At 42.9% G+C, this 25,762-nt stretch overlaps 1 protein-coding gene across 9 annotated transcripts in view; it reads left to right on the top strand.

Annotated features, from left to right (window-relative positions):
- Positions 1-25,762, top strand: part of PWWP3A (PWWP domain containing 3A, DNA repair factor) — a 124,586-nt gene that overhangs the window by 58,615 nt on the left and 40,209 nt on the right. For all 9 annotated transcript variants that reach the window (XM_073596781.1, XM_073596801.1, XM_073596790.1 and 6 more), the window contains 5 exons: positions 1,193-1,315; positions 1,789-1,859; positions 1,956-2,041; positions 11,980-12,040; positions 14,851-14,926. In XM_073596781.1, the coding sequence (XP_073452882.1) occupies positions 1,193-1,315; positions 1,789-1,859; positions 1,956-2,041; positions 11,980-12,040; positions 14,851-14,926 (417 nt within the window). The remainder of the gene's footprint in view (positions 1-1,192; positions 1,316-1,788; positions 1,860-1,955; positions 2,042-11,979; positions 12,041-14,850; positions 14,927-25,762) is intronic.

The raw sequence follows: 25,762 nt of genomic DNA, 5'->3' as shown, positions 1-25,762 counted from the left end.
GTCACCCATGAGTTATGTCACCATCTTGCTGACCCTCAATTCGTAAGACTGGAACATTGGTGTTTCTAGCCACTTCCAGAGTGGTGCAGAGAAGTCATGTGCCTGACCTCAGATAGTATGGGACAGGGGAGGAGGGCTAGCAGGGATTAGCACACCAGAGGAATATGTCACCACCACATCCCTTCTCTGCATATGGGTAAAATCACTGACCTCCTCTGTCTTTTTACCTGCTGACCTCTGTACATTGACCTACCTGACTGCCACCCTGCTGACTCCTGTACACTGCCCCGCTGACCTTCACTCTGCTGACCCATGTACACTTCCCAGCTGACCTTCACTCTGCTGACCCATGTACACTGCCCCGCTGACCTTCACTCTGCTGACCCATGTACACTGCCCCGCTGACCTTCACTCTGCTGACCCATGTACACTGCCCCGCTGACCTTCACTCTGCTGACCCATGCACACTGCCCAGCTGACCTTCACTCTGCTGACCCATGTACACTGCCCCGCTGACCTTCACTCTGCTGACCCATGTACACTGCCCCGCTGACCTTCACTCTGCTGACCCATGTACACTGCCCTGCTTATCTCTGTCCTCTTCCCTGCTGCTAACCCTTTTACACTGCCCTGCTGACCCCTTTTAATCTGCCCTACACACTCATGACCCCTGTACTCAACCCTGGAAACTACTGGCCCCTGTACATTGCCCTACATACTAATTTTATTGAGGCCTTGGTAAATTTTTTTGTTTTTGAAAAAAGCACCCTGGTGATCTCTGTTCGCTTCCATTTGGCCCAGGTAGATCTCTACCTCTCAAAGGTTGCCCTAGATCATATGATCTGTTGAGGCAGTCTATTCTACACATGCATATATTATGAAAGCGGTCAAATACCAGCTACATAAACTTACCATTGGGTAGAATTAATTGCAGTGTCAGTTGTTGCAAATCTTGGGTGTAAAATGTATGATCGTGTATTGCTCACTTAGACTTCTTTGTTTGCCTGATACTGGCTTAGGAGGGGATTGCTCAGCACACAGGTACAGTATGCTGCACATGGATAGTCCGATTACTGTATTGGGTTTTATGGTAATTTTTCATAATTTTCTTTTTTTTGTTTTTATCCTTTGAGATTATGTACCAGTTGATTTTTATTTGAAAATGCAATCAAATGTGTGGATTTTGTTTCAGATATATTATCTTCAGAATTGTCTATGGAATGTAGTTCTCCAGAATTCAAAGCTGTTCCAGAAGTGTGGCCAAATGATGATACAGAGGAAGATGTAGAACTTCCGGTCATTGAATTTAAGAAAGGTAGTGTTATTGCCGAACCTTATATTACTAGAGAAAATGATATGGTGCTATTACCTAAGGCAAACTGTCAGACTGCAGTTGTCATTTCCTTAGAATAAAATCAGCTGCTGTCAGACATTTTTCTCCAGTGCATGTTAGAACTAAATCCCATTGCAGTATTTGGAGCCCACAATTCTCATATATTTATATACTTGTGAAAGAAGTGTTTATGCCATCAAGCACATTTTTAATAGGGAGATTTTTACATAGAATGCATACTACATATAAAATAAGCATATACCAAACTAGCATTTTATACAAATAAACCCAGAAAGTGAATAGTTTCCCCTTTTAAATGGTACCTTCACAGTCTGTATCTCATGTTTTCTCCATTTTTTTTTTTCTGTTTTTCACATTTGTTTTGGTAATTTTTGGCAGTGTTCCTATTCTGATGAAAAAAATTCCAGATTTCTGAGTGACATATTTTCTTCTAGAACCAGCCTCCTTTGAGCGTGGGTCGTTTGTCTGGTGTAAATTTAAGCGATACCCTTACTGGCCATCTTTGGTAAGTGTCATGTGTTATAATACTTTTTAGATTTGACAGTGAAAACAATATTTCAAATTCTGTAAGAGCTCATGATAAATATTTTATCCATGACAGGTAAAATTAGTGCGACACAAAGAAAAGCGGGCTTCAATAATATTTGTGGAGGAGTGCCTTTCTGATCCTAACTCTCAGAAGAAAAGGTAAAGAAAGATGCCTCATAAAAAGCTGTAATGTAAGACAAAGATGGCTATTTTTTAATTTAGTTAAAAGTGAGCCTGTTAGTAAATTTTCACGTCTGCATGAATAAATTGCTCATATCAGTGTGCGACAGCAGTATACTCTTAAACAAAAAAACAGAAAAAAACAAACCTTACATTTTACAGTTAGAAAGCGGTCTTTAAACTCCAGACAATGAACCAGGTTGAGATGTTGGCATTAATCTGCTGCAGGCATAATATTTCTCCAAATGGTCAGACTGTACAATTTTGGTAGCAAGTTGCAAAGTGAGGGGCTACAGCAGCAGACTGATCATTTGTAAACACTGCTAAGAACTGAACAGACACCACAATCCTTTACAGTGGTGTTCAAAATAATAGTCCAACATCACTAACCAGGTCAGTCACTGTTTTTGGTATAAATTATATTTCTACATGGCAAATAATTTACTAGTAGGTGTAGTAGAGTAATAGAAAACCAGCAGACCCAACAGTCATGACATGCATGCTGCTCATTATGTGTAATTGAATCATTAATTGAAAGGGGCGTGTTCAAAATAATAGCAGTGTGGCGTTCAATTAGTTAGGTCATTCAATATGTGAAAAAACAGGTGGCCCTTATTTAAAGTGGTGTTCCGGCCGAAATTATACTTTTTAAATAAAAATACCCCTATAATACACAAGCTTAATGTATTCTAGTAAAGTTAGTCTGTAAACTAAAGTCTGTTTTGTTAGTTTATAGCAGGAGTTTGTTATTTTATAAACTTACAGCAGGCCATGGCCGTCTTAAGGGTGGGCATCTGAAGCCAGACTGTATTTCTTCCTGGATCTCATCCTTGCAGATCTCGCACATGCTCAGTGCAGCACAAGCAGTGTAATAGGTTTCAGGTCAGGTTTCCATAACAACGGCAGTTTCAGGGGAAGTTGCCGCCCCTTCCCAGAAGGCATTGCAAACAGGAAATGATGCGATGGGCCGCGGCCAGGGAGGAGGAAGTGAAAAATTAATACAACAGATATACAATAGGTGCTGAGAAAAAAAATAAAAAAATATCCAATTTGTTTACAGTGCACAGTTTAGTGAGGGATGCTGAAGAGTTGTAAAAGTGGGTGGAACTCCACTTTAACCACTTATAAGCCTTCCTGCCCAGACCAATTTTCAGTTTTCAGTGCTGTCGCACTTTAAATGACAATTGCACGGTCATGCTACACTGTACCCAAACTAAATTTTTATCATTTTCTTCCCACAAATAGAGCTTTCTTTTGGTGGTATTTGATCACCTCTGGGATTTTTATTTTCTGCTAAACAAATAAAAAAAAGAATGAAAATTTTGAAAAAAAAGTGTTTTTTTTTTGTTTTGTTTTTTTTGTTTCAGTTACAAAACTTTGTAAATAAGTTTTTTCTCCTTCACTGATGGGGCTGCACTGATGAGGTGGCATTGATGGGCACTAATATGCGGCACGGATGGGCACTGATAGGCGGCACTGATGTACTGTTATGTACGGTACTGATGGATGCCAATCAGGGATGCCCATTGTGGGCACTGATTGGCAACCCTGGTGGTCTAGGGTGGCATACCTTGTGGTGACATCCCTGTTGCTCCTAGTTGCTTCCCTGGTGGTCCAGTGTGGGCATCCTCGGGGGGGGCGTGGGCTGCGCTGATCTATCAGCACAGACCCCCCCGCTGACGAGCAGCCGAGTGAGGAAAAGCTGATCACCGGCTATTCCTATTCACGTGGTAAAGAGTCTCCGTGAGAGACTCTTTACCGGGATCGTAGTTGCGGTGTGTCAGACTGACACACCGCAACAACGATCGCCACGATGCGTGCCCCCAGGGGCGCGCAGCGGCTTAATATCCTGAGGACATCATATGACGCCCAGTCAGGTTATTGAAACCACTTTGCCGCTGTCCTTTTGCTATATGGCAAGTGGTTAAGGATGAAGGCAGCAAATGCTGTACATGCTGGGTAATGGTGCATTTCTCTCTGAAAATCGGAGTAAAATGGGTCGTTCCAGACATTGTTCAGAAGAACAGCGTACTTTGATTAAAAAGTTGATTGGAGAGGGGAAAACATCTAAATATATAAAGAAGTGCAGGAACTGGTGGGATGCTCAGCTAAAATTATCTCAAATGTATCTCACAAAAGTGCGTACACCCCTCACATTTTTGTAAATGTTTTATAATATCTTTTCATGTGACAACACTGAAGAAATGACAATTTGCTACAATGTAAAGTGGTGAGTGTACAGCTTGTATAACAGTGCAAATTTGCTGTCCCCTCAAAATAACTCAACACACAGCCATTAATGTCTAAACGGCTGACAACAAAAGTGAGTACACCCCTAAGTGAAAATGTCCAAAGTGTCAAAATTGTGTGTGTGTGTGGCCACCATTTTCCAGCACTGCCTTAACCCTCTTGGGCATGGAGTTCACCAGAGCTTCACAGGTGGGCCACTGGAGTCCTCTTCCACTCCTTCGTGATGACATCACAGAGCTGGTTGATGTTAGACCTTGTGCTCCTCCACCTTCCATTTAAGGATGCCCCACAGATGTTCAATAGGGTTTAGGTCTGAAGACATGCTTGGCCAGTCCACCACCTTTACCCTCAGCTTCTTTAGCAAAGCAGTGGTAGTCTTGGAGGTGTTTGAGGTCATTACGTTGGAATGCTGCTCAGTCTCCGAAGAGAGGGAATCATAGTTACATAGTAGGTGAGGTTGAAAAAAGACACAAGTCCATCAAGTCCAACCTATGTGTGTGATTATGTGTCAGTATTTCATTACATATCCCTGTATGTTGCGGTCATTCAGGTGATTATCTAATAGTTTCTTGAAGCTTTCAATGCTCCCCGCTGAGACCACCGCCTGTGGAAGGGAATTCCACATCCTTGCCGCTCTTACAGTAAAGAACCCTCTACGTAGTTTAAGGTTAAACCTCTTTTCTTCTAATTGTAATGAGTGGCCACGAGTCTTATTAAACTCTCTTCTGCAAAAAAGTTTTATCCCTATTGTGGGGTCACCAGTACAGTATTTGTAAATTGAAATCCTATCCCCTCTCAAGCGTCTCTTCTCCAGAGAGAATAAGTTCAGTGCTCGCAACCTTTCCTCATAACTAAGATCCTCCAGACCCTTTATTAGCTTTGTTGCCCTTCTTTGTACTCGCTCCATTTCCAGTACATCCCTCCTGAGGACTGGTGCCCAGAACTGCACAGCATACTCCAGGTGCGGCCGGACCAGAGTCTTGTAGAGCGGGAGAATTATCGTTTTATCTCTGGAGTTGATCCCCCTTTTAATGCATGCCAATATTCTGTTTGCTTTATTAGCAGCAGCTTGGCATTGCATGCCCTTGCTGAGCCTATCATCTACTAGGACCCCCAGGTCCTTTTCCATCCTAGATTCCCCCAGAGGTTCTCCCCCCAGTGTATAGATTGCATTCATATTTTTGCCACCCAAATGCATTATTTTACATTTTTCTACATTGAACCTCATTTGCCATGTAGTCGCCCACCCCATTAGTTTGTTCAGGTCTTTTTGCAAGGTTTCCACATCCTGCGGAGAAGTTATCAATCATGCTCTGCTTCAGTATGTTGCAGTACATCTTGGCATTTATGGTTCCCTCAATGAACTGTAGCTCTCCAGGGCCAGCAGCACTTATGCAGCCCCAGACCATGACACTCCCACCACCATGATTGACTGTAGGCAAGACACACTTGTCTTTGTACTCCTCACCTGGTTGCCGCCACACACACTTGACACCACCTGAACCAAATAAGTTTATCTTGGTCTCATGAGACTACAGGACATGGTTCCAGTAATCGATGTCCTTAGTCTGCTTGTCTTCAGCAAACGGTTTGCAGGCTTTCTTGTGCCTCATCTTTAGAAGAGGCTTCATTCTGGGACGACAGCCATGCAGACCAATTTGATGCAGTGTTCGGCGTATGGTTTGAGCACTGACAGGCTGATTCCCCCCCCCCCCCCCCCCCCTTCAACCTCTGCAGCAATGCTGGCAGCACTCATGTGTCTATTTCCCAAAGACAACCTCTGGATATGATGCTGAGCATGTGCACTCAACCTCTTTGGTCGACCATGGCAAGGCCTGTTCTGAGTAGAACCTGTCCTGTTAAACCTTAGACCTTGTTACCCTAACGGGTCACTTGACATCGGGGTGGGAAAATGGCTAATTGGACCAAATTTGGACATTTTCACTTAGGGGTGTAATCACTTTTGTTGCCAGCGGTTTAGACATTAATGGCTGTGTGTTGCGTTATTTTGAGGGGACAGCAAATTTACACTGTTATACAATCTTTATACCCCCCTCTTTTACATTGTAGCAAAGTGTCATTTCTTCAGTGTTGTCACATGAAAAGGTAAATAAAATATTTACAAAAATGTGAGGGGTGTACTAATTTTTGTGAGATACTGTGTGTATGTATGTGTGTGTGTATATGTATGTATGTGTATGTGTGTATATATATATATATATATATATATATATATTTATACAGTTGTGCTCATAAGTTTACATACCCTGACAGAATTTATGTTTAGTGTTTGGCTGAAGCCATTTATTATTAATCAACTGTGTTTACTCTTTGTAAATCATAATGACAACAGAAACTACCCAAATGACATATCCTGGTGATTTTGGCCTGATGCACACAAGTTGACAAAAAGGGTTTGAATGGCTATTCAATGTAACCATCCTCACCTGTGAACTGTTTGTAATTAGTTTGTGTGAATAAAAGGTTAATGAGTTTCTGAACTCCTGATAGACCCTTGCATCCTTCATCCAGTGCTGGACTGACGTTTCTGGATTCTGAGTCATGGGGAAAGCAAAAGAATTGTCAAAGGATCTGCGGGAAAAGGTAGTTGAACTGTATAAAACAGGAAAGGGATATACAGAGATATCCAAGGAATTGAAAATGCCAATCAGCAGTGTTCAAACTCCAATCAAGAAGTGGAAAATAAGGGGTTCTGTTGAAACCAAACCTGTTAGGTAGACCAACTAAAATTTCAGCCACAACTGCCAGGAAAATTTGTTCGGGATGCAAAGAAAAACCCACAACTAACTTCAGGCGAAATACAGGACTCTTTGAAAATGTGATGTGGCTGTTTCAAGATGCACAGTAAGGAGGCACTTGAAGAAAAATGGGCTGCATGGTGCAGTCGCCAGAAGAAAGCCATTACTGCGCAAATGCCACAAAGTATCCCGCTTGCAATACGTCAAACAGCACAGACAAGCCTCAAACCTTCTGGCATAAAATCGTTTGGAGTGATGAGACCAAAATTTTAGCTTTTTGGCCACAACCATAAACGCTTCATTTGGAGAGGAGTCAACAAGGCCTATGATGAAAAGGTACACCATTCCTAATGTGAAACACTTAGGTGAATCGCTGATGTTTTGGGGATGTGTGAACTACAATGGCACAGGAAATCTGGTCAAAATTGATGGCAAGATGAATGCAGTATGTTATCAAAAATTACTGGAGGAACATTTGCATTCATCAAGCTGTGCATGGGACGTACTTGGACATTCCAACATGACAATGATCCAAAACACAAGGCCAAGTCGACCTGTCATTGGCTACAGCAGAATAAAGTGAAGGTTCTGAAGTGGCCACCTCCGTCTCCTGACCTCAATATCATTGAACCACTCTGGGGAGATCTCAAATGTGCAGTTCATGCAAGACAGCCCAAGAATTTACAGGAACTGGAGGCTTTTTGCCAAGAGGAATGGGCAGCTTTACCATCTGAGAGGATAGAGACTCATCCACAAATACCACAAAAGACTACAAGCTGTCATCGATGTCAAAGGGGGCAATACACGTTATTAAAGTGGGGGTCCACCTATCTATCGTTTTTTTTTTTTTTTTTTCAGTTCATTCACAAACTTTTCTTCTCAGCATTACATGCTCACATATTGTGTGTAATATGTCCGCCTGTGTCAGATTTAGTCGGAAAGAATAACTTGTATTATTCACTGCAGGCGGTTTCCATCTTCATTGTGGGCATTTGAAGCCCACAAGCATTTATTTCCTGGATGTGGTGAATGCTGTGCTCCCAGCATTCACCACTCGTTCCCGCACATGCTCAGTGGCATCCTGGGAAGCCTGAGACTAGCTCCCAGGAGTCTGGGAGAGGCTAGAAACACGCCTACTCCCACGGGAGGAGAACCAGGAAGTGCAAAGAAGAATAGAAAAATAAAAAGTAATTACGGCGATTTAAATTTTTTTTAAATGGCATGTCAGCATCTAGGCAAGGAAGAGAATACATACAGATATTGTTCAAAATTTGGGTGGAACTCCGCTTTAAGAACTGGGGTATGTAAACTTTTGATCGGGGTCATTTGGGTAGTTTCTGTTGCCATTATGATTTTAAAAGAGTAAACAAAGTTGGTTGATAATAAATGGCTTCAGCCAAGCGCTAACCATGAGTGAAAAAAGTTTTTTTGTGTTATCATTCATATTCTCTGAAAAATGACCAAGAAATCATAAATTCTGCCAGGGTATGTAAACTTATGAGCACAAATGTATATTCATCTTTTGTCACCATTTCCATAAACAAATGGACATACTTGTTATAACTTAAAGGGTGAATATTCTTAGATTTATTTTTAAAATTTAACCCCATTTAAAATCAATCTCTTCTCATCTGCCTCACTACTAGCTTTACCTCCTTCATCCGGGAGTTTAACAAATTCTTCAAGGACTCTTTCTTCCCTTTCAGTTTAAACTTACCAAAAGCCTTCTGTGTGCAGCAGCGTGCCCTTTAATACTTACCTGAGCCCCCTCTCAATCCAGCGATGTCGACAAGAGCCTTGCCTCTCCGGGGACTCGCACTTCTGATTGGCCCCCGCTGCTGCCAAAAGTCAATCAGAAGGGGGCTGGGCCGAGCAAGGGCTCCATGTGTGAATGGACACAGAGCTGCAGGTCAGGAGCGTGCCTGCTTTGGGTGCCCCATAGCAAGCTGCTTGCTGTATGGGGCATCTGGCAGGAGGGAGAGCCCAGGAGCGCCGGTGTGGGACTCAAGAAGAGCAGAATCCAGGCTGCTCGGTGCAAAACTACTGCACAAAGCAGGCAAGTATAACATGTTTGTTAATAATAATTAAAAAAAAAAAAAGCTTTAATATTCCTTTGACTGTATTTCAGTCAATTTGATGACGTTCATAATTTATGTCATCAGACTTACCTTTTTTGGGTTTTTTTTTTTTTTTTTTCTTTGCTGCTCTGCATGCATTATCATGACTTTTCTTTTGGGGCCGCTGCCCCACCCTTTCATCTTTAAAAATAAAAAAAAACATGAAATCTTTATTTCCTTTTCTTCCTACCCTCTTCCTGAACAGATGAGGTGGGTAATCCAGTGGCAGTGATATCCATGAATTCCCCATGTTGTCTTGGTAAAATGAAAAAAAATAAATTAAATAAAAAAAACTCGTCTTTTAGCCGAACTTGATAAATTCCTATGATTTTTTTCACTTAACTATACATTAGACTCTTTTTTGTGTTTTTTTTTTTTTTTTTTTTTTTAAGTAACTTATTTAGTCTCTCAAATGCACTATTAAAGTATATGTGAATCTTTACCTTGTAAAACAGCCTGTTTAGTTTTAAATAGTATTGCAAGCCAAAACGTGTGTGTGTGTGTATATGTATATGTGTGTATGTGTGTATATATATATATATATATATATATATATATATATATATATATATATATATATATATATATATATATATATATACACAATATATTGCAACTAACTATAACCCGATAGAATACCTTTGAGATGAATTAGAGCGTAGACTGTGAGCCAGGCCTTCTCGTCCACATCAGTGCCTCACAAATGCGCTTCTGGAAGAATGGTCAAACCTTCCCATAGACACACTCCTAAACCTTGTGGACAGCCTTCCCAGAAGAGTTTAAGCTGTTATATCTGCAAATGGTGGGCCAATACAATATTGAACCTTACGTACTAAGACTGGAACGCCATTAAAGGCCATGTGTCCCAATACTTTTGGTAATATAGCACACACACACACACACACACACACACACACACACACACACACACACACACACACACACACACACTCACTGGACCTTGAGCTGGAAAGGGGGGCATGTCAGCAGCAGGCAATTAAACCACAGTACACTGATCTTTCCAGTGAAGAGTTGGGCAGGAGCATGTCAGCAAGAGGCAGGGAAACGGCAGTACTCTGATTCTCCCAGTGAAGAGTTGGCCAGAGTGTGTGTCAGAAAAGTCTGACCAGTAGCGTGCAAGCAGGCTCTGCTTCCAATGCAAAGACACAAACTGACAACAATGCTGGGCTGGATGTGCTAAAATGTGGCCAGTTGAAATAGGAAAGCAGAGGGACTGGCGGGATCACCGGGTATTTTACACAAAGGAAACAACACAAAGAGAACAGGATACTTTATTAACAAAATGCATGATGGCATAAACACGCATCAGAAATATGAAATGTTGGGGTATCCTATACTTTAACCACTTGACATCCACGCTATGGCCGAATGACGGCCACAGCGCAGACCTGAATTCCCGGGAGGCATTCATATGACGGCCTCCCGTGTGCACGCGCCCTGTGATCACCGAGTCACTGAGACTCGGGTGATCACCGATCCGAGGGTCCCGGCCCCTTACCATGTGATCAGCTGTCAGCCAATGACAGCTGATCACATGATGTAAACAAAAGATCGTTAATCGTTTTTTTTTTTTTTCTACTCGCGCTGATAGCGTGAGTAGAAAAAAAAGCCGATCACCGGCTCAGATGCGAGGGACAAAGGTCCTGACTCGGTTAAATTGATGATGGGCAACTCCTATCCTCATATTGAATAGTGGTTCCAAATTAATAATAACTACTGCAGTAGGGAACAGACACAAAAGATACGCTCAGCATCTTTCCAAATTACTGTTCTGCTTTATTATGACGCAATTGAAGGTTTTTATGCACATGATTACGTAGGTATCACATTAATATTACAATTGTACATTTATGGTAACAAGGGGTGTTACATAGGTAGGCTAATTCTAATCAGGACTTGAAAGAATGTAAACATTTACTGAAAACATTATTAGTGCTGTTGCACAGTGAGGGCAATGTGCAATACATACAAAATACAATACAATTATATATAGAACTTACAAATTTCCATTACAGTCCCGAAGTGGAAGAGAGGACTTAGGGGAAGAGAAGACATCTGCCTCATCTGTGCCACCTAACAGTGCCAGCTATCAATGCCCACCAGTAGTGCCAATCGATGCCACCTAGCAGTGCTGCTTATCAGTGTAACTGATCGGTGCCCATCACTGCTAAATATTTTTTGGAATATTTATTATATCAAACAGTAAAAAATATATTGCTTTTTTTTTTTTTTTTTTTTTTTTTTTTTTTGACTATCAGTGCCACCTCATCAGTGTACATCAATGAAGGAGAAAAATTACCTGTTTTAAGTTTTTTTTTATAACAAAATATTAAAAAAAAAACATTTTTTTTTTTTTCAAGTTTCAGTCTTTTTACTTTTTACTTTATTTTTTGTTAAAAAATAAAACGAAGAGGTGATCAAATACCACCAAAAGAAAGCTCTATTTTGTGGGGGAAAAACGATTAAAAATTTCATGTGGGTACAGTGTTGTATGACCGCGCAATTGTCATTCAAAGTGCGTCAGCGCTGAAAGCTGAAAATTGGTCTGGATAGGAGGGGGGTTTAAGTGCCCAGTAAGCAAGTGGTTAAAGGAGTACAGTTGAAGTCTATCTATGTTCCCAGAAATCTTTCATTCATTTACCTGATCCCATTTCCTCATCAGTAATCTGTTTCATAATGCATAACCCATGGGCAACGCATTCTGCTTGCCAATCTGAAATTACTGAAAGTTTGTGTTTTTTTTTATTTTTTTTTATTTTTTTTTTTATAGTTTCCAAGTATCTCTTCGCACATTAAAGCATTATGACTGTCCGGAGAAGCAGGAGCTTTTGGTAAGTTGGTGGAAAGCTAGTGCATCAGAGACTTATGTATTTCTGCTGTCAGATTAAGTTCTATTGCATACAATCATATCTAGAAACCATTGTCACTTTTAAATAGGCACAAAGTGTATATTTATGTTGATGACAGAAGAAACCGCATAGGAAATTTAGACTTTAATGCCCAGCTTTGGATGTTCTTAAATGTACCCCTGCACTGCTCCAATGCTCATTTGGCTAGTCGGAAGGAATGAGTACGAATTCTTATCTTGCGTCCCACTCCTGCAAGCTTCCCAGTGACCAATCCTCTGAAGCTACTTCATTCGCAGCTGTCTGACATCATGACGTACAATGCAGGACCAGCAGTCCTGCATTGGACAGTGATGGCCCGTCCACTTTCTGGAACATGATGAGCGCCAGCTGCTAGTGGAGCAAGGAGTAAGGTAAGCATTTGTACGTATTCCTTTCCCCATAGACAATCATTTAGCCCATGCCATATGAATGGGACCCGACTGCAAGGGAAACTTCTAACAGCCCAGAGTTGGGCTTTAACCAAACAATATAAAAAATCTGAAATAAAAAAAAATAAAATGGAAAAAAAAATATCGCAAAGGCAAACGCATGTGTAGGTCACACACGCATATGAAAACTACACACAGTGGATATTAAAAAGTCTACACACCCCTTTTTATAATGTCAGGTTTCTGTGATGTAAAAAAGACAAAGATAAATCATTTCAGAACTTTTTCCACCTTTTAATGTGACCTGTACAACTCAATTGAAAAACGTACTGAAATCTTTTAGACTCCATTCACACTAGCGCGTTTTTTGATGCATTTTGCAGAAATGCATGGGAATTTTTTAACATGGGTTCCTATGGAACATGTTCACATCAATGCCTTTTTGTACCTCTGCGTTTTTGGAAAGGGTCAGGGACTTTTTTTCATGCAAAATGCAGCCTTTTGCATGTAATAGAATTCAATGGACCAGCATCAAAAACGCAAGTGCAGCGTTTTTGGCTTTTTTTTTTTTTTTTTTTACTGTATACAGTATAAAAACTGCACGGTGGGGGACCCGTGGCTGGCGGGTGCGATCGCCACCGGCCATGTGCGATCACATGCACAAGAGCCAGCACAGCAATTTCTGTGTGTAAACACCGAAATCCCTGTGCTGTCAGGAGACACGTTGTGTGTTTCTACTAAGTAGAAACAGCGATCTGTCATCTCTCCTAGTCCCATCCCCACACAGTTTGGACACAGTTAACCCCTTGATCGCTCCCTAGTGTTAACCCCTTCCCTGCCAGTGACATTTATACAGTAATCGGTGCATTTTTATAGCACTGATTACTCTATAAATGTCATTGGTCCCAAAAATGTGTCTGATGTGTCCGTCGCAGTTACGATAAAAATCGCAGATCGCCGCCATTACTAATAAAAAAATATATAATAAAAATGCCAAAAATCCAATATTTTGTAGACGTGATAACTTTTGTGCAAACCAATCAATATACTCTTATTGCAAATTTTATTTATTTATTTTTGGTAAAAAAAAAAAAACTAAAAGAATACATATTGGCCTAAACTGAGGAAGACATTTTGGGTTTTTTTTAAATATTTTTTGGAATATTTATTATATCAAACAGTAAAAAATATATTGCTTTTTTTTTTTTTTTTTTTTTTTTTCAAAATTTTCGCTCTTTTTTTGTTTATAGAGCAAAAAATAAAAACTGCAGAGGTGATCAAATACCACCAAAAGAAATTTCTATTTGTGGGAAAAAAAGGACGTCCATTTTGTTTGGGTACAACACCGCACTACCGCGCAATTGTCAGTTAAAGCGACGCAGTGCGAATCACAAAAAAGGGCCTGGTCAGGAAGGGGGTAAATCCTTCCGGGGCTGAAGTGGTTAAAGAAACAGCGCCCTCCTCCCTCCTCCGTCCTCCTCCCTCCCTCTCCCCCCTCCCCCCTCCCCCCTCCCTCCTCCCTCCTCCCTCCTCCCTCCTCCTCCTCCCCCCTCCTCCTCCTCCTCATGCAATCACCCAATAAACACTTTTATACAAAGGTATAAACTGCCTTAACTCCACTGAAGCCAGTGAACGATCGGTGATTAATATTAGAGCTAGAGAAGAAAGTACACCTATTACAATTAGTTTCTTGGATAACTGACAACAGTTTTAGACCCTGTCCTACCTCCCATCTATAAACACTTACCTGACTCCATGCGACTGCTCTCCTCACTTACTGGTTTCACGGGAGAAATTGCAACTGTTTTAACAGTTTGGATGGGGAACTATACAGTGGGTATAGAAAAGAATCACCCCATCCCACCCTTTAAAATAATTCCATTTTGTTGCTTTGCAGCCTGAAATGAAGACAGTTTGTTTTATCCAGCTGTATTTACTAGTGCAACTTGTAACATCCAAGTAAAAGATCTAACACCAACATGTCAGAAAAATTAAAAACAATTCAAAAACAGGATCACCCCCCTTTATGTCAATATTTTTTTGTTGGACCACCTTTTGCCCCCTTATACTTACCTGAGCTCCAGCCAGTATCTCGCGTCCTGATTGGATTGATAGCAGCCATTGGCTCAGAGTTGAGTCCTGCTGTCTGTGTCAATAGTAAATACAGCTGTATAAAACAAAAACTGTGTCTGTCTTCATTTCAGGCTGCAAAACAACAAAATGTAATTACTTTAAAGGGGATGATTCTTTTCTATACCCATTGTATACCACAATGCAGTATCCCCAGCTTCTCCATTTCTGATATTTGCTATATTTGTTTCTGTTTTTGTAAACATTTGGTTTATATTTATTTTTTTTTTTAAGGATGTTGCTCGTAAAGATTATGGGAAATCTGTGGATTGGTGTGATGCTCTAATACGCGACTACGGAATACGATTGGGTGAGCTCATTTGCTGTACTTGACATTTCATTCCGTAAGACAAATCTATGCTCACATTTTTATTTAGACATTTTTAGGATTTAATGAGACAAAATAACTGGTCAGGTTGTAGTAAGGGGAGTCAGAAAAAAACAAACCGTGTTTCAATAAATTACTGTGCAGTACCACACAACAATAAAGTGTATTTCTAGGCAAAACTTTTTTGGGTATGGGGGTTAGACCCTCTGTCAGACTATATAATAGTTGTCTGTATACCAGTTTAGTTTCACCCCTTTATTTGTATTGGTGACCATTGTCACCAAAAAAGAAAGCCAAGGTAAATTTAAAATTTGGGAGTTTCATAGGTTGGAAAGAACAGAAGTCCATCCAGTTCAACCAACTGAAAAAAAAAAAAAAAAGAATACCTTCATACACACAACCCAACACTTAACACTTATCCAGAGGAAGGCAAAAAAAACCCCTCAAAGCGTGATCCAAATTGCTCAATGTGGCAACAATGTCTTTCCTAATCCCCTTGGAGGCAATCGAATATTCCCTGGATCAACTACCCCAGTGTTATTACCTGTATCCATTTATATTTTTGTACATTTAGGAATGCATCCAGCGCTTTTTTTTTTTTTTTTTTTTTTAAACCCTTTACTAAGCTGGCCAGAAATAGTTCGAGGGAGTCTGTTCCACAATTTCACAGCTCTTACTGTGAAGAAGCCTTTCCACATGTGGAGGTTAAATCTGGTTTCCGCCAAAGTATTTTACTAGCTTTGGCAACTGCAGCTTGGCATTGCATGCTATTATTAAAGAGAAAGTAAAGTCAGCTTTATATTTTTTTTTTTTTGTTCTTAAGACCCCCAGGTGAGTTATGCCATAATGTACTAGTATGCACAGCATATTAGTACACAATGTCAGACTTACCTGTCACATGGTGTCCTCTGCATTCCACTGCATAGCTTGGTGTCCTTTGCAAAGACTGAAATTGTACTTTTTATCCAAAACGCTATATCGTTTTTTAAATGTGTTAAAAAGTAGGGGTCCCAACACTGAACCCAGGGGTACACCACTATGAATCATTAATCACTACTTTCTGAATACAGTCTTTTAGCCAGATTTGTATCCATTTACAAACTGAATTTTTTTTAACTTATAGTGGCTGTAAAGACAGACAGGTTTTTTACCCTCATGCATATTGTATGCATGAAGGTAAAAAACCTGTTGCAGCAGCCCCCCCCCCCCCCCAATACTTACCTGAGCCTCCTCTCCATCCAGCAATGTCCAGGAGAGCCTTGCCTTTCTGGAGATTCGCACTCCATTGGTTCCTGCTGCTGTCAATCACAGCCAGTGAGCTAATCAGGAGGGGGGTCGCGCGCAACCGCAGCTCCGTGTGTGAATTGACACACAGAGCAGCAGCTCAGGTGCCCCCATAGCAAGCTGCTTACTGTGGGGGCAGGAGGGAGGAGCCAGGAGTGCCGACGTGGGACCCGAGAAGAGGAGCCGGCTGCTCTGCAAAACTGCTGCACAGAGCAGGTAAGTATAACTTGTTTTTTAATAAAAAAAAAAAATCTAAGTACACTGCGTCCACAGACACTCCTATGTCTAAGTTTTTGTTTACTTGATAATAAATCAGACTTGTTTGTTTGTTTTGTCTTTTGTGGATCCATGCTTAAGATATTGTTTTCTAGGAAAAATCTTCTATGCGGTCTTGAACTCTCAAGTATCTTCCCGACTATAGAATTTAAACTAACCGTTCTGTGGTTACTTGGTAAAGACTTTGATCCTTTTTAAATATAGCCACCACGTTGGCCTTATGCCAATCCAGTAGTACTATCCCAGTCAGTAAAGATTCCCTAAAGATTAGAAACCATGGCTTTAAAATAACAGAGCTTAACTTTTTGAGGACACGTGGGTGTAAGCCAGGCCCGGACTGGCCATAGGGCACATGGGGCGTTTGACCAATGGGCCGAAGCCACTGGACCTCATGTCCTAACGAGTTGGCTAATGCAGGAGTCCGCAACCCCCGGGCCGTGGACTGGTATGGGTCCATGGCCTGTTGATGACTGGGTCGCACAGTAGGAGGTATGCGCCGACCCCGGTCCAGACGGGGCTAACACAGACCACAGTCACCGCTCATCTCCCACTATGTGGCCCGTCCCACCAACGATGTCATCCTATCGGCAGAGCAGAGGGCGGGAGGAGCTGGAGATCTGCATACAGAGCGTAAGTCTTTTCATATTAACAACCCGCTTGTTAATTTGATCCAGGTCTGTAGCTTCTCCCACCCTCTGACCTGCTGATAGGGTGTCTAATCTAAGTCCAGAATGCAGTTTAACTGCAGAAACTGGACCTCCAAACCCACAAAGTCCTCCCCTCAATAAGGGGACACGCCCATTTGTAAAAGTGGGGTAACATCTGTCAGTCTTCATAACCATCTGGTCCTAGGATGTTTTGGACATTTTGTCCCATCCAGTGGTTACAAACTGAAGTTTCTGTCTCTGCCTCCACCCTGATTCATGCTGTCAAATCTGCCAGTTTCTCTGCAAATACTAGAAGATCAGGAATTTTTCAGAATTTCTGCTCAAGCCTTTTCAGACCCCAAGGTGAAAGAAGGCATTCACCCCATACTGGATATATATGTCCTCAACAAATTCTTTTAGGTTAAAAAATTCCAAGAGATTTGCTGGCCTCTGTGGACATACGGGATGCTTATTTGCACATCCCCCATCTTTCCAGCACATCAAAACTGCCTGCGTTTTTGCTGTGGGCATACAATATGACTAATTTGTTGCCTTTACCTTTGGCCTGTCCCCTGCACCCCGGGTCTTTACCAAAGTGCTAGCCCCTATTCTCTCTCTGCTTCACTCTCAGGGCATACCCATTGTGGGATATTTCAGTGATCTCAAGTTAAGGGAACAGTTGACAGGTTCTGTCTGCCAATGTTAGCTGGACAGTGCAGACCGTAAAGAGATTCATATGGATCTTAAATCTTTAGAAATCGGTGCTGGATCAATTCTGCCTCACATGTTACAGCGCTGACTGCTGTGCAGATTCCATCCATGGAAAATTTGTCAGATGTTCTTAGTCATCAATATCTGGACACCAGAGAATGGTCTCTTCAACCACTATATGAATGGAGGAGGTGGGCCTGTCATTCATGCACCAGTCCCTCCATTCACAGGGCAGGTTTCTATGCTGGAAGCTATACTACAGCTTCTATAAATGGAAGGGAGCAGAAAGGTCAGCCATATTGAGTGCCTATGACGCATCCACCTGTTTATATATACTCTCTGCAGCATAGCAAGATTACTGTTGTGGGGTATTTGGGGGAGGGGGGGGGGGATGGAGGATTTCAAGAGAGCGGCCCCCCAGCACGAGAGGCATTTCCCATTCAATGCAAGTATTGTCCCTTTGTGCTGATATAAAAAATAGGCCAGCTAGTAGACCGAATCTCAGCCAGTTCAGCAGGAACTGGGCAAGATTGGAACCATGTATGGGCAGGCTGAATGTAACAAGTTGATCGATCAATTTGGGTACAGCCAGACTGCCAGATTCACTTGCGATTATCGCTAGCGGCTGCCATAGCCTCTAGCCGTAATCACGGTCTTCTCCTGGCGGGGATGGCTCGACACAATGCCTTGGCAGGAGGGATTCCCGTCAGCACTTTGTGTGTTGATGGGGGAATCGTGCAAATTCCATGGGTTGCAGGAAAAAACATTTGTACTGTCAATGGCCTGCTTTAGGCTTTAAGCAATAAAATAATGGTTCAACTCGGATGTATACCTTTTCACCATTTGTGTTCAGCATCGCTAAGACCCACCTGGCTAGAGCAGACACAAATGTATAAGGCAGATCAATGAAACAGAATTGCTGATCACACAATGAAAGATGACATTTTGTAATAACCATTGTGCTTGCCATTAGTTTGGGATCTTTATGCAAAGGACATCAGTTTAAAGTTACTTTGTAGATATCTCCTTGTGCTTTTGTTCAGTCTTTCAGTTTAAAATTTAAGTGACTGAAGTAAATTAGGGACAGATAAATTTTAGGTTTTAAGTCCCAGACTAGTTCTTTTAGTCTACACTTGAAATGCTGGTCATAGAAGCAAATATTTTTGAACAATGCAAGAAAACATTTGGCAATTTCTTAAGGTGGCAATATGCAGGTGCATATTGCAATTTTACACTTCTCTTAAAGTGGACCCACCCTGAAAAAAAAAAAAAAATTGCATAAAAAAATACCTAAAAAAAAAATGGTGGGGAAAAAAATTTTTTTTTAACTTGCATGAAATGGCTGTTGCTAGGCAGTCTTCCTAATCTGCCTCTTCCTACGCCGCGGTGATCTTCAGTCTTCTCCTGCCTGGGTTGTCTTCTGGGGAATGGGGCGTGGTGTGTTATGGGAACTGTGTGTGTCCCACAACATATCGCGTCCCATTCACAAAGTGCTGCGCGACTCGCGCATGCGCAGTAGGAAACTGGCAGTGAAGCCGTAAGGCTCCACTGCCTGTTTCCCTTAGTTAGGATGGCGCACCGAGGGACGGGTCGGCCTCGGGCAGCCGACATCGCAGGCACCCAGGACAGGTAAGTGTGCTTATTTAAAGTCAGCAGCTACAGTGTTTGTAGCTGCTGACTTTAATTTTTTTTTTTTCCCGGCCGGAATCCCGCTTTAAAGAGGAACTGTAGTCTACTCACATAATTTGTAATAAAAACATCTTTGCCATTCTGAAGCTTCCCTCCAACCACTTTGCATATTTTAAATTTACTGTGATTCTGTACTTACCAAATATGCTGCAGAAATCTCCCTCCACTGAGTCTGGCTGCAGTCATTTTAATTGTGGGCAGCTGAAGTTGCTGTTGCCTGTTCACTTCCTGGATTTACAGAGACAGACGCACCTCCAGCTCTGCAGCTCTCATTGGCCCTCTTATGAATCATTACCCTTTCCTTTCCTGGCAAACTCTCACGAGAGAGAGCTGTGTATGATGTCATAACCCTAGGCTTTCTATCAGACAAGAAACAGGAAGTGGGCTGCATAAGGTATTTACTGGCAGAAAAAAAAAGTTTTACTATCCAAAGATGAAAAAACAAGGGCAGAAGATTTAATAGATGGAAAGATGAAAAATGACTGAAGGTCCGCTTTAAGATGATCAGATTACTATCTGTACAATCTCCTTTAGTAGTGCAAGAATGTAGTGCAAGGGCATCCCTTAACCCCTTCCCACCTGCCCCAGTGTCCCTTAAAAAAAAATATGAACGCCTGATGGGTGGGAAGGATTGGTAATCTTGTGATCCCTATGATTGGCTGTCACAGTGGTCACATGATGGGAAGCTGGTCCCACTGGTTATCGATCATTATTGGGGACCAAGAGCTGTTTTTGACAGCTCAGTCTGTGTGCTGGGAGTGTGCAGTGAGCGTGCACTCAGCACAGAAACTTTGGCTGCCCAGCAAATCATGTGCATATATGTGTTGCACGAGCAGCAACAGTTTAAAGCCTAACCCCGGGTTTTGTGTTATTCTGAAATAGTTTGTTTGGGTCAAGTTGACCTAAACAAACTTTCCATTACTAAGAAATGCATCTGCTGTATAAACTGTATGTAGCATCAGCTACATACAGTGTACAGCGCAGTGTTTCAACAGAAGTACATGGGACTTCCCATTCTGTTCCCTGAACAAAACCTTGTTGGGCTGAATGCTGCTCAGCCACTCACAGTAAGCCTAAGTATTTTTATGAATGAGTTTTTCTGATTGGCTGCAGTGGCAAGGGGGAGAATGAGCTCACAATCTCTACCTCAGCCAGTTAAAGGAAGCCTTGTATTAATTCAAAAAAATGCAATGCTTCCAGTGATTAGCTAAGAAGCTGCCAGACTGACTCGATTTTGTTCCAGGAATGGGACAGGAAGTTCATGTACTACAGGTGGAACATGTAACTTGTTCCAAAACATGAACTTACTGTTTAAAATCTTTAGAGTTGTTAATTTTGATATCCTACCAAATCAATCCAATCAATTTTAAAGTCAGACAAATTTAAAGACTTTGCAATAACATTATTATATGCATGGCCAGTTTTACCTTGCCAAGAGGGGTTAAGGGTTCAACCTTTAGGACAGGGATATGCAATTAGCGGACCTCCAGCTGTTGCAAAACTACAAGTCCCATCATGCCTCTGCCTCTGGGTGTCATGCTTATGGCTGTCAGAGTCTTGCTATGCCTCATGGGACTTGTAGTTCTGCAACAGCTGGAGGTCCGCTAATTGCATATCCCTGCTTTAGGAGATTTGGACAGCCACAACGATGACAAAATCTAGTCAATGAGGGAATTGTGAAACCCCATGTTGATCATGCTGGATGAAATAAAAACATTTTGTAAGAGAAGTACATATGCTCTTGTTGACCATATCTTCATTTCCAGTTCAGCGATTATTTAAGCAATGGATTACAAGTGTTGGCCAATACACAGACCAGTTATTGGAAGAAAGGGTCTGAAAGAGCCTTTCCTTGTTGATCTTGATATGAGTAAAGATAACTTCCATAATTATGGGTAATGCTTCCAATCCACAAACCAGATTCCATAAAATTTTGTGTTTTGTGACTGGGTCAGATAATTGTGGCAGTTTTTTTTTTTTTTTTTTTTTTACACAAGATTTTGAAATATAATCTTGAAAATCATGTTTTCTTTTTCATACATCATGGGACACAGAGTCAGGCTAATATTCATTACCTACTGGGTTATACTCCATCACCAAGTGAATGGACACTGGTAGACCAAAGGTTTTCAGACAGGAAGTGATCCCCTATATAACCCCTCCCACACAGGAAGCACTTCCGTTTTTCACCAGTGTCTGCAAGGGGGATAGCACGGTTTGTTTGAGCTCTCTGAGCTCCAGTTCTATAGTCCCACAAACTGTTCTTAAATGAATCAATGGATTGACCAATCGGATCCATTTGACACAGGCTTATATGCTTAGATAAATGGTACCTGAGCCTCGCAAAGGAGACTCAAGATCCTGCAAGGTTTTGCCTGTAATGTGGCCTCCGGGTGCTGGACCCTGCGAAGTGGAATCCTGGACACCACAGGGCTAAGGCATTCCTGCAGGGTGCTGTACAGGTCCAAGGGAATGGACCCTAAACATGAAAAAAGTCCTTGAAGGACCTCAAGTGACAGGAACTCACCGTGATGAGTGAAGTTTGGGCTGTTAGTTTCTAAGCTGCCATGCGCACTTATTGTGGGGTGTCCCAGTGATTGTAACAGTCAAGCTGGCTAGAGGCTGGACACCTGTGTGCGGTGACCATACGGGGGAGTGTTGGGCTAGCTGTGGGTGTTTGCAAAGTGTACCTTTTTTGCTTGTGTCTGGCTGTTTCTTACCTGTATGATGGCGCACAACGGTGCGTCATTTCGCCTTGGTTCTCCATGGCGCACGTGCATTCGCAAGAGTGCCACTGTGTTTGGTGGCCATGGCGCACGTGCATTCGCAAAAGCGCCGCTGGACTTTGCAGTCGTTTGGCGGCCATGGCGCACGCCGCTTCGCCGCAGCCTTTATCTGGGCGCACAAGGATTCACGTCATGTGCAAATACAGCCACACTCGTTCGCCGGGACCACGCACATGCGTGCGCACGCACAGAATGTTCCGGCCCACACCCAGCTTATTTAAGCTGTATAGGCCAAGCATGTGGTGCTTCCAGAAGGCAGCTGTGGGACATAGAGCAGGCTCTGAACAGACACTTGCAGCGGTTCGTTCTTTCCTTACCCAGGTCACGTGAGTCACCAACTGTTGCTTGGCAGGCTAAAGGTGCTTAGCAGGATTGTTACATAGGGGCTTGGGAGCCCTATTCGAGAGTCTCAGTTCTGAGGTGTTTTAATACTACACCCAAGTACTCTTTTTGTGGCGAGTAAATGTCTTCAAAAAAGAGGAGCGGGACTAACTCTACAGGAAAGGGCACACTGATGTCGTCAGTAGTTCCTGATGAACCTAGTCGTATCCCTGTGTAGAGCTGTATCCCCTGAAAGACCAGAGGCATCCGGGCAATCTAAGCCACTGCGCCTATCTGGTATTGTGCCCACAGTCAAAGCTGCTGCTTCACCCTTTATCACTAAGGATGAACTGTCCTCGGCCCTAGCCGGGTTAGAGCACAGGATTGCTGGCGATTGCCTCCATCCCACAGGGTAGCAGGAAGTGTGACAGATCCCTCTCCTTGCAGCCTCCTAGTCTGGAGCAGGAATGGGTTGAGGATGGGGAAATGCTTGAAGCTCAGGACTTTGTGGAGGGCCCGGCAGATGAGTCTGCTTCTGAGCAATCTGGACAAGAAGATATCCAGTTGATATCTGCCTGTCAGTCGCAGAGGCTTTTGATCCTGACTCGGACCGAAATGGTTCATTCTGCCTTTAAGTTGCCTCTTGCAGAGGTGACTGAGCCCCCATGGTCCTCTTTGGGATCTCTGAGACCACTTCAGGCCGCACAGGCTTTCCCTCTACACCCCCCTGTTGGAACAGGCGGTGTATGCTGATTGGGAACATCCTGACAGGTTTTTTGTTCCTCCTAAGAGGCTTTCCCTTTTTTTATATCCCATGAATGAAAAGTTCATTAAAAAATGGAGCATGCCAGCAGTAGACGCAGCAGTCTCTTCCTTCAAACAAGAAATTAACTTGTAGATAACGCGCAGGGTTTGAAAGACCCTGTTGACAAGAAATTGGAGTCACTATTAAAGGCTTCCTTTTCTTTGGCCAGTTCAGCTATTCAGCCAGCTGTTGCCGCAATTGGTATCTGCCAGTCCATAAAGGATCAGGTGAAACGGCCTGATAGGCCTAACCAGGAGGATGATCTGCCTGAAAGTAAGACAGATATTTCTCGAGCGCTGTGTTTTTGCTATTGACGCCTTTAAAGGATTCAATACAGCAGGTTTCTCGTTTGGCTCTCATCTGTACATATGCGCAGATTCTTATGGCTAAAGAACTGTTCAGCCGTGCTTCCTTGTAAAACGTTATTGACAGGTTTCCCTTTTCATGGGGAACGTTTTCTTTGGCGATCGTTTGAACAAATATATCCAAAAGATCTCCTGAGGGAAGAGTTCTCTACTTCCTATGAAGAAAAGCACCAAACGTCCCTTGTTTAAAACCTCAGGGACTGCTTCCTCCAATGTCTCAGCGTCAAGGTGGTTCTGCCGCCAACAGGGCGCTAGGGGCAAGCTGCAGGGCCAGAAGAAGCCCTGGGTCCAAGATTCTTCAAAACCCAACACCAAGCCCTCCTTTTGAGGGGACACCCCCACTCCATCGAGTGGGGGGGGGGGGGAAGCTGCTGCACTTTGCGGACATTTGGAAAACAATAATTCAGGACGAGTGGGTCACCTCAATTATATCTCGCGGTTACAAGCTAGAGTTGCGGGGGCTCCCCCTCTTAGGTTTTTAAGATCCAGCGTTCCCTCGGGAACCACCAAAAATAAACTTATTGCTTCAGGTACTACATCATTTAGTGCATCGAGGAGTGATTGTGGAGGTTCTGGTATCCGAAAAGGGGCACAGGGTTTTACTCAAACCTGTTTACAATTTAGAAACCAGACGGGGACACAGCCCATTTTGGACCTAAGATCCCTGAACAAGTATCTACCGATACAGTCCTTTCGGATGGAGTTTGTCCGCTCGGTAGTAGCCTCACTCCAGAGGGGAGACTTTCTAGCCTCCATCGATAAAGACGTGTATTTACACATACCTATCTTCCAGCCTCATCAGAGGTTCCTACCTTTTGCAGTAGAGGAACATCATTTTCAGTTTGTGGCTCTACCCTTCAGGCTTACTACAGCTCCGCGGGTGTTCACAAAGGTCTTAGCACCAGTACTGGGTCTTTTAAGGGCCTGAGGGATCCTGGTGCTCGGGTATCTTGATGACCTCCTACTTGGAGATCACTCATTACCGGCTCTAGAAGAGAGCATAATATGCACAGTGCGGTATTTGAAAAGCTTAGGCTGGATCATAAATACCGAAAAGTCAGCCTTGAAACCAGCTCAAAGTCTAAAGTTTTTAGGTCTGATCCTAGATACGGTTCAAGCAAGAATATTCTTGCCACCTGTAAGGATCTGTGCCCTGAAGTTTCAGGCGCATCAGATAAGGAACGCCAGACAACCCTCCATTCGGCTTTGTATGAGTCTTCTAGGGAGGATTGTATTCTCCTTCGAGGCAGTGCCCTATGCCCAGTTCCAGTCCAGGCCTTTACAACAAGACCTCTTGTTGGCCTGGATCAGAAGAGGAAAAGCCCTGGATTATCCAATGTGCTTATCTCCTCAGGCATGCTTAAGTCAAAACTGGTGGTTGCAGGATCAGAACCTGCGAAACGGAAAATCCTTTCTCCCGGTAACTTGAGAGTACTGACTACAGATGCCAGTCTCTCAGGCTGGGAAGCGACACTGGAAGGGCTCACAGCTCAGGGGAAATGGTCAGGGACAGAACAGATGCTGCCCATCAACGTCCTGGAATTACGGGCAGTACGACTGGCCCTGCGGTCCTGGACGGTGGAGCTTCAGGACTGCCCTATCAGGGTTCAGTCTGATAATGCAACTGCAGTGGCATATATAAACCACCAAGGCGGTACCAGGAGTCATTCAGCTCTGAAGGAGGTGAACCACATACTAGCCTGGGCAGAGGGACATGTGCTGATCATATCGGCAGTCCATATCCCGGGAGTAGAGAATTGTAAGGCAGATTATCTCAGCCGCCAGCAGATCTGCCCGGGGGAATGGTCCCTACACCCAGGGGTGTTCCAGGAAACTTGCCAGCCTTAGGGATTGCCAGAGGTCTACCTATTGGCATCCAGCTTCAACAACAAGCTACGGCAATTTGTGTCCCGAACAAGGAATCCTCTGGCAAT

The sequence above is a fragment of the Aquarana catesbeiana genome, linkage group LG01 (assembly GCF_042186555.1).
Source record: "Aquarana catesbeiana isolate 2022-GZ linkage group LG01, ASM4218655v1, whole genome shotgun sequence".
Classification (NCBI taxonomy): Eukaryota; Metazoa; Chordata; class Amphibia; order Anura; family Ranidae; genus Aquarana; species Aquarana catesbeiana.
Note: the sequence above shows the minus strand (reverse complement) of the source record. Positions and strands in the feature narration are given on the sequence as shown.